At 42.3% G+C, this 9,953-nt stretch overlaps 1 protein-coding gene across 1 annotated transcript in view; it reads right to left on the bottom strand.

Annotated features, from left to right (window-relative positions):
* The window catches only part of LOC109299871 (gamma-aminobutyric acid receptor subunit rho-1-like), a 65,906-nt gene extending 56,153 nt beyond the window's left edge, over positions 1-9,753 (bottom strand). Inside the window, exon 1 of the mRNA XM_019520356.1 lies at positions 9,548-9,753. Coding sequence (XP_019375901.1) covers positions 9,548-9,669 — 122 coding nt within the window. The 5' untranslated portion in view covers positions 9,670-9,753. The remainder of the gene's footprint in view (positions 1-9,547) is intronic.
* Positions 9,754-9,953: the final 200 nt, after the last annotated feature.

Here is a 9,953-nt window from a genome sequence, read left to right as displayed (position 1 = left end):
TCTTCTGAGGTCCCTTCCAGCCCTAATGACTATGAAATCTGTTCTGTACCTGTCTTGCCTCATATGAAAGTAAAATCAATAACACCTCCCTTTTGTAAAGCTCTCCTAACAGTGCATCTATGTGTGGATTAGAGATCATACATTTGTCCTCACCATGTCATTTATTCTTGCAGCTGAAAAAGCACTGTGACGTCTCTTTGTTTATGACTTTGGGCATATCTGCTTTGTAAAAAAAACACACTGGTGAATGCTTCATTGAAGCATGTCATGGCTACTCTGGCCATACTATACCCTAATAAGTAAATCATACGGCCACCTTAGTGCTACTAATTAGCACACCCAATACAAGAACTTTATTGGCATGTGCCCACTGCCAGGTAAGGCCGGTATAGTAAATCCATCCTTGGAGGTTTTTAAGACCAGACTAGACGAAGTCTTGGCCTGATTTGTGCAGGGGGTTGGACTAGATGACCTTTTGGGGTCCTTTTCAGCCATACTTTTTTATTTTTCTATGATTTTGGGGCAGAGCATATGTAGAGCAGAGGTGCTGTGAAGTACTCCCTAGCCCAGTCCTTTGATGGTGTAGACATATGTTTTGCCTTTCTCCCTGTAGCTCTTGTTTCCACTTGCTGCATTATAAGGTGGGATAGATGGGGAAAGAGATGTTGTAATGAAAGAGCTCTGTAGTGATTGGCTCATACTGAAAGTCAAGACTAAATTTCCAAAGTTTGTTTTGAGTCTCAGAGGGGAAAAATAGCATTGTTGCCTGGTCTCATGCCCTCAAACATGGACAGTGTTGGTCAGGAAGGCAAAGATAAAGAATGAGCTGCACCTGGCAAAGGAGGTTAAGGACAACAAGAAGAGGTTCTACAATTATGCAGGCCAGAAAAGGACCAAGGAAGCTGTGGGTCCTGTGTTAGTAAGCCAGGAGGAACTCCTAACTGAAGCTAAAAAGAAGGCAGAACTACTCAACAGCTACTTTGCCTCAGTCTTCACATAAAAAATTAAGCTGCCAGACACCTATTTCTATGGCCAGAGGAAGTAAGACCATTGGGCAAAGGAGAGATGATTCATGAACGTTCCAGGTGCTGTTTCCCTGTACAGAGTGGGATCTAGTTCTGCAGTGCCTTCAGTGTAGCAGTATTCACAGGAAAGGGCTAAAGCAGAATGGAGGGGCCTCTGTTATTTGGGTCCTTCAAAGATTGCTTGCCCTTGTCTTGAGAAGGCATATCCAGAACATGGCTGCAAAGGGATCTTTTCTCCTTGCTCATATCCCCAGATATCTATGTTGGACACAGGTTTGAGATCTTGCACCTTATTCTTTATTTGGCATGAGCCCAACTTTGGATAGTTCAGTGATTAGAGTATTAACCTGTCTCTAAACACAGACTTCCTGTGTGTTCCTGGGCAATTAGCACAGGTCTACCTTTGAAAGGCTTGGCTGGCATAATTATGCCAGCAAATACTCATGGTGTAGACCCAGCTTATACCAGAAATAAGTTTTAACTTCTATTATATCTATTCCAGATCACCACTCCCAAGCCATCTCATCCCACACCAGTGAAATTACCTATCCTGGCCAAAGTGTGGTTTCAGTAACACAGCTGCATCTACACAAGAGGCTTTTGCCAGCACAGCTGTGTTTGTTATAATTCACAGCTCATCATTGACCATCATAAGTGGCAAGTTGTCAGAAGTTTGCTTCAGCCTCCCTGGCCACATTCATACAAACAGGGTCTTATGTTTGCAGCAGCACAAATAGCAGTGGCACAAATAGTAATGCCACTACTTTGTGCTGCAGTACATGCCCCTGCTAGTGCAGTTTGCAGTGGGACACATTGTCCCTCTGCTCTGCAGGGGGCACTGGTTGGGACCCAGGAAAATCCTGGTAGCAAATTTTGCCCCAGAGCTGCTAATTAGCACTGTGGCAAATAGTTTAACACGCAGCCCATGTGGTTTGTGGCACCACAAAGAGGTTTGGATCCAGCCTCTGAGGTTAGTGCCTCATTTGTAAACTATGGGTTGTAGCATTTTCCAACCCCACGGGGTGCTATGAGGCTAAGTACGTTACATATCATGAGATAGTCAGAGACAGCAGTGATGGAGCCATATAGCAACCTACCTACAACAAGCGAGAATAATAGAAATAATGTAGGGGTGCTTAACCGCCACCCTACAGGCCAGATCTGGCCCATGGAGCCATGTGATGTGTTCCATTGGTCCCCACATATCCAAAAATTTGGCAGCAGGGAAGCAGTAATAGCATCAATTACCATTCCCCTGTTGCCAAATATCAAGATCATATGGGCCCTGTGGGCTGGATATTGTGGTCCTGTGCACTAGATCAGGTGTGTGGAGCTGGGGCAGTACAAGGCGTGATCTGGGCAAACAAGGCAGGATGATTTGAAGTGGGATCCTAGAGGTACAAAGTGGAATCTGGGTGCATAGAGGCCAATCCAGGGAGCATGAAGCTGGATCTGGGTGCATGGGACCCAATCCAGGTGGCACCAGGCAGGATCCAGGCATGTGGGGCCCAATCTGGATGCCAACCCTGCAGATCTGGCCCACAGATGGGCCCATGGGGCAAAAAGTTTGAGCACCACTGGCATAATGCATAACATGATGAAGTGCTGATAATGCACTGGTGGCCATCATATAGGACATTTTGGTTTTCTGCTACCCTATCCTCTGTCCTGTATTGATACAAAACCCAGTGCCTTTATGTCCTCTATTTTTCTCTTCAAGGGAAAAATAGAGGACATAAAGGCATCCGGTTTCATATCAATAGAGGACAGAGGACAACTGGATTGTCCTCTATGATGGCCACCCTAAATGCAGCTGCTGGAGAGGCAGAAGGAGGAGTAAGAATAGATATAACCAAGAGGAACTAGAGCTATGACTTATTAGCTGATAGGTCTTTGCAGAACCTGCAGCATCAGTGGGGCCACCCAGGGGATCTCTGAAGCAGGGAGAAATGGAAGGGAGTTCAAGACTACCTGTGTAGGACTGGAAGAGATAGGGAGGGAGAGGGAAAAGATAAGGCACTGAAAGGAAGTCCATGAGACTGGAGAACCAGGAGACAGTGTATACAGCTTTCCAGATTCTTATGGAAAGGGCAGGTGAAAGTGTCAAAGGTGAAGGCTGAAATGGGGGATGAAAAGATGTGCTTAAAAAGAACCAGATATTTAGGTCAGTCTGGTGTGCATACAAAAAGTTAAAAGGTCTTCAATGTTCTTTAAAGGCCTTATAGTTCTCTAACTATAAAGTGATGTAAATCTGTGTGATAAGGTCTTTAAAATGTCTCTATAGTTATCTTTAAAGACCTTACCACAAATCAAGTAGGAGGCACATTAAATGGGAGATGACCTGATGTGAGATTACCTTTTTGGCAGGCATACCACATATTAAGACGCCATGCTCCCTAAGTGGATGTCATTAGGAATGTATGAAAAAGTTGGAGCGAAAGAAAGGAAAACTGAGAGGACCAGGGGCTAAAAGGGAGTATACAGCATAATGTACAGGACAGAGACAGTTGGGAGAGAAGGAAAAAGAAGGTATCAACGATTTTTTGCAAGAGTAAGAAGAGGTGAAACAAGTAGGGGTAAGTGAAAAGCAGGAGTCAGAGTAGGAAGCTGTGGAAGGATATAGAGCAAAAAGCAGGAGGACAAATTCTGAAACATAAGATAAAGACAGTGTAATGCAAGAGGAGGAGTGGATGACTGAGCAGCAAGTGAGTAAGGTAGGGAAAAGGAATGGGCAAGATGAGGAACAGAATGGAGAGAAGGGAAGGCTGGTTCTAGGAAAGGAAGTAGTGACTGTGTGGGGAGACGTGGGTTCTCAGCACATAATAGGTTTTCATTTGTTACTCATAAAAGCTGCTAATACAGGTAAAATGCCTACAGGGCACTTTTTGGAGATTGTGCAAGGTACACTGTGCATCTGAAGGCCAAGTCACTGTATAACAGTAAGGACTACTCCCATAAATAAGGGTTTCCAGGATCAGTCTCCAAGATAAGGTACCACAGCGAGATAGTGAGGGAAGCAGAGCAGGATAAGGATTACTAGTGCTGGTGGAAAGGTGCTGGAAAACATGGGTTTAAGGTGGGATTTGAAAGAAGAAACAGGCTCTTGGCAGTGAAGAAGGGAGATTCTGCTCCAGGCACAGGGCAGCCTAAGAGACCATACTCAGTTGTGTGTGATTTGCACCACAATAGCAAAATATATCAGAAAATATTTGCAGTAAAATGATCATAACCATGAGAAGAGGAATGTAAGATGCAGCAGGCTGGCTGGCAGAAGCTTACAGCAGCCTACACACTCCCGGCTGCAGGAACCTGCAGATTGGCAGGTACTACAGCCCAGCAAAACCAGTAAGGCCCAACTGCAGGCTGCCTTGGAGGCCTGAGCAGCTGACACAGATTAGCACCTGACCACAGGAAGCTAAAGGCTCCTAGGGAGGGAAGCCTGGGGTCAGACAGAAGGAGAGTGTAGGTGCTTTCTGACAGCTATAACATGGGGCTAAGGACCCTCCTGGGGTCTGGCAAAAGACTGCAAGGCTGGAGGCAGCAGCCCCAAGATCAGGAGAGGGAGCTCATGTGAGAGAGAGAAGGAAGGCTGCACTGCAGCACTGAGGGCAGCATAAAACTGGCAGCACCTTCTTGGGATCTGGGAAGAGATCTCAGGACTGAGAGTCAGAGTCATCCCCTTATGAACTGTGTTTAAGGATTATCATTTTAAAGGCTTTGTGAGCTAAGCAATAAGCCTGAACCCGCCATATAAGGATATGATAAAAAATGAAGCAGGTCTTGTAGATAAATTAAGCAAAAGACCGACAGCATCCATATATCAGCACAATTATATTTGCCTTGCAGGGGAGTGCTTATCTGCAAGGTGACTGTCCGGACGGCCCTAGGGATTTTAGAGTTTAAAATTTGGGGGTCTGAAGATGTAGCCTGGGCTCTGAGAGCTAGGCTGGTTCTTCTCCCGTTGTTCACCCTCATCAGTAGTAATGAGTCTTCAGGTCTGATTAAATCATCAGCAATACCTACTAGATCCACAAAAAAAAAAAGAATTACAAATCTAAGTCCCACCCAACTCCTATTTTACATATGTAAATCCAAAATGATAATCCTCAAAACTCTAGCATACCAAGGTGTCTCAGTTTTGCCAGTATAGTTCCCTAGATGTCTGTAAGTCGACTTCTAACAACAAAAAGTGCTACAGTGTTGATATTGCTGAGTAGCTTGGAGGTAAGTTATGCCTGGGTCCTGACAAGACTTTGACAAGAAATCCATAAACCAGGGGTTGATCCACCTATCTTGCTGGCAGGACTCAATCCAATAGGCAATCTCAAAGCAAGCCTTTTGGGCTCTATACAAGCAGAGGCACAATAGTGATTCTTTATCCTTTTGGACCAAAAACTTAGTGGTTAGATCACTCACCACAGAAGTGGGATACCTGAATTCATTTTCCTCCTCTGCCTGAGGGGATTCCCATCTCCCAGGATAGCACCCGAACCACCAAAAGAGAGCCTGTTCTAGGTGTGTGAAGGGAATGTCAATAGCTACATATGCAGTCATTGTCCAAAATACTTATAATCTAGGTATTATCTTTGGGCTAGGGGCTTTCCCTGTCAAATGAATGCACTAAGCTAAAAAGTCCTGCTGCCTCTTCTTCAGAATTATTTCATGGAAAGTTTAATGGCTTCCTCCGGAGAAACTGAGAAACTCCTTCCCCCTGCATCTGGACTAGACTCAAGCCTGATGGTTAGATCACTACTGACTACACTGCTCCATCCCTGACTCCACACATGGATGTAGGGGATCAGAGGACCATGGTAGTGCTTTCAACAGAGCTTCAGGATCTGGTAAACCTGAAAGGTATGTGCAATATTCTTCCTTATCTTTTATGCAATTTTATGAGTTATGAATGTTTGAAGATGCCAAAGAACTGCCCCATTAGGTAAAAGAGAAAGAATAAAACCATATTTGACCTTGTTGCTTCACATCCTGCACCAAGAATATGTCCTTTGCTTCTCCAATAGCTTCACAAGTGCAGCTAACCAGAGTTTATATGCCAGTCCAGGGGCAGCGTAGACATATCCTTGGACTCTAATTCTGCCCTCCTAATAAAAGCAAGTCTTCCAATACAAATCCAAGAGTCTTGCCTATATCAAGATTGGCTTATTTGAATAGTATGCATTTTAATACAGTCAAATGTGAGGTCATACATCAAAGAATAAAGAACACAGGCCATCCATATAAGATGTATCCTACAATACAGTGATACCAAGAAGGATTCAAGGCAATGGATTGCTTAAACAATTAAACACAGTTCCCAATGCATTGCTGCAGCTGTGGATATGGTGTTTTGGTGCCCATGTATCAAAAGAGACTATGAGTAATTGGAAGGGATTTGGGGAAAGACCTACAAGAATTATTCAAGATCTGGAAAGCTGCTTATAGGGGGAAATTTAAGAAGCTTTGTCTGTTTAATTTATCCAACAGGTGATTAAAAGGTGACTTGATCATGAGCTTCAAAACGTAGTTAGAGAACCGTTTTCATGCTGCTGAGGACTTAAGCTAGCAGGCAGAGACATCATAAAAACCAGGGTTAGATTGTGAATTAGATACATTCAAACTAGAAATAAGGCACACATTTTAGCAGGGGGTTGTAATTAGCCTTTTGAACAGCTAACCAAATAATATGCTGGTTTCTCTACCACTGGAAGTTTTCAAATCAGAACTGGATATTTGTTCTAGGAGATAGGGTGCAGATCAAGCAGAAATGATAGATTTGATGCAGAAATTTAGAGGATGAAGTTAGCCTATTTACAGAGGCTGTCAGACTCGGGCAATCTTACTGGTTCTTTCTGGCCTTGAAACTTATAAGCATGAAAAAGATTATGGACTGCGGCTGGATCATTCATTCTGCAAAGCTAACCAAAAGCTCTCTTTCCTGGCACCCAGAGTATCCCTTCAAGTGGTGTAGCACTGGTTTAGCAGCTATTATACTATACCCTTCCCTAGCTGACATGGGGCAGTGGGGGTGGGCATGGATGGAGTGGTCTGAGATACATGGCTGCAGAAACAGTCCCACCATACTACAGACACCTGGCACAACTTTTAGCAGGCTTTGGGTCAGAAAGATCAGTTCTTCACAGGGATCCAGAATCAGGGAACACAAAGATGGCTTAAAGTGACATCCAGCACTGTAGCTTTGTATCTTGTCCTTTGTGACTGAAAAGTCATCAACTGACCTAGTACCTTGCTATACCAAACAGCCTCATAACTCCTGGTCACTGGAGCATTTCTGGTTATCTGGGACTATTCCAGTATAGTCCAGCAAGCTGTGAGTAAAATTGTTCTTTTTTCTATTTCCTCAATCTCAAAATTACTATTATCATTTACCACATGTTTCTTTATTCTTCAGACAGAAATTATTACAGATAATTAACAGATGCCAGATGCTGACTCTGTAATGAACTAAAATCTTTCTACAAAGTGCACCCGGATGAGTGCAGATTTGACAGATTTTGTGCTACACATGTGTTTCACTTTGAGCACTGCTTTCTCTGTGGCTGCTGTAATCCCCTTGTCTCCTTATATAGCTAACTCTAAATCAGATTGTGTCTATCCTTTGGGCAAACTGTGTATGGAATAGAAGGGCACAAGGAACCTTCTCCCCCACCTCCAATGTGCACCAACAGATGAAGACCCAGAGCTGTTTCATGCCTTCTAGTTCTCTAGTCACACAGATTACTCTAGGCTATCACCACTATCAGTGCTAAGCATCCTAAATGGTCCACGGTCCTGATTCTTTCCTCTCCCCATTTGGAAGCAGTTCTTCCTTTACTGGAGTCTCAGTGCCTCCCAGAGATCCTGCTGGAGCAGTTTAACCAGATGTTCACATATATGTTGTTTCGTTTAAGTGTTTAATGCCACTTTCTCCCTTTTGCATATACGACTTAACATCCCCTTCTACTGTGACTTATTAAATTCTGTTGATTAGTATTTATGCTGTTGAGTGTTTGGGAATATAATTAGCATTAAAAATGTTGCATAGAACACAATTGCATCGTGCATCCATGTGCACGTGTGTTTAACTTGAAAGTTGCATTTTTGTTCAATTAAAGCTGAATTGGAACTTGTTTTGCAAGGCTCAACTACAGCATCTCAGGTGCCATTTTCATAAACCTAGATGAAAGGAAATTCAGATGGCATTGCTTTGCTATTTATTGAAAAGTGTCCCATTGAGACTGTTTATGAATAAGGGCTGCAGCATCCATTTTAAGTTTCATTTTTCAGTAGTGAGACATCACCATTGAACCCATGTCATATTTCATCTCCAAGATAAATCTTGGATTCACAAGTACTACAGAGCTATTGTAGTACCAGAGATAATATGATAGTCCTGTCCTGAGGGGGAAAATATTTGAAGACGTAAATCAAAAACCATCCATCACACTCGGCTGTTTTCTGCCCATTTTCTCCTAATGCCAATTCTTAGAGAAATGGTTTAAATTCTTCAGGGCTATAACACTTCTGCAATTCTTTTCACAGGCCAGGTTCCTCAAAACTATTTCTTCTCATGTTAATTAAGATGGTGTTGGAATCAATACATAGCTGCTACCGAGCAAAAATAATGACTGCACTGATAACTAGTCTCAGTTCACCTTGGGTAGCTCTAGTAGACAACATTTTAAATACTGGTTCCATAAAAGAGGTACCATTAATATCCTCCAAACAAATCAGTATTTTTTGTCCAGCTCTATCTCATGGTGCATTTATCTGTTTGAATGTACAGAAATCGCTTATGTAAGTATTTGTACTAGGCTCCCAAATCTTTGCAAAATAAAGATAATGAGTACTCTAAAATGAAACATAAAACTATTCTAGTATTGGGAAGGCTTCCTCAAATCAAAATATCTGAAATGGCTGTATATGGCAATACTGGGGGGGATTAGGAGGGAGAGGGGAGAATGCACTGTTTTGGGAAAAAATGAGTATTTTATCTTCAGCTGATTCAAGCTCTCTTTCGTCATCACAAGTAAGACTAATTGTATCCTTCAAGTTTGCAGACACATTTGACTGTTTTTCCTCAAACAAGAGCTATAAAGTAACGAACCATTATTGCGCCTTTCATGTGAGGAGATTCCCAGACACAGTGATACAATAGTCCTCTGCACCTTATGAAGAGTTTCTATCTGACATCTTGGAAACAGTAGGTTTTCTATCCATTCTCTTGTAAGGTTGCCAAATTCAACCTTAATAAATATAAATCACTACTTTCTTTCCTTTGCTGGAGTTGCTGGAATCAAGAATAATCAAATGTTACATTAAAACAGATTTTGGACCTAGTAATTTTGGTTGCTGAAAAAGTAAAACTACTATTCATTAGATAAAAGAGTTCAGAAAACTATTTAAGATGCTCAGATATCAAAGCTGCGTATGCAAACCCCAGATGTCCACATTAGCCTATTAAGAATTAAAAAATGTTGCATTTGCCCAAACTGTATATATGGTAATTGAATGTACAGAATACTCACCTGCCCTTCTTGTATACCTCATGTATTTCTTTTCCTTGCCGGTGGGCTCTGCATTCAGTGGACAAAACCCATCCCCATAACAGCAAGATGAGGCTAAACTGCATTTTATGGACAGTCAACATGATACTCTCAGATCCTGTATCCAGCAATAGTCCACACAAGAATAAAAAAACCAAAATGTAGATTCTGTTTTTCTTTTTAAGACATTATTGGTCTGTTCATTATTGGGAGGATGTTTACTCATACAAAAAATCATCCTGCAGTATTTAATCTGGACAGTAGGGAAAGCAATTTCCACTAAACCTATAAATCCCTCTACGTCAGATGGCAGGGATTTTCAAACAGTGCAGAATTCACATATCCCCACAGAACAATTGTTTGGTTTTGGGTTGTTTTTTTTCCAAAC

Source organism: Gavialis gangeticus, unplaced genomic scaffold (genome assembly GCF_001723915.1).
Source record: "Gavialis gangeticus isolate Ggan-Ray unplaced genomic scaffold, GavGan_comp1, whole genome shotgun sequence".
In the NCBI taxonomy this organism is placed as follows: domain Eukaryota; kingdom Metazoa; phylum Chordata; order Crocodylia; family Gavialidae; genus Gavialis; species Gavialis gangeticus.
Note: the sequence above shows the minus strand (reverse complement) of the source record. Positions and strands in the feature narration are given on the sequence as shown.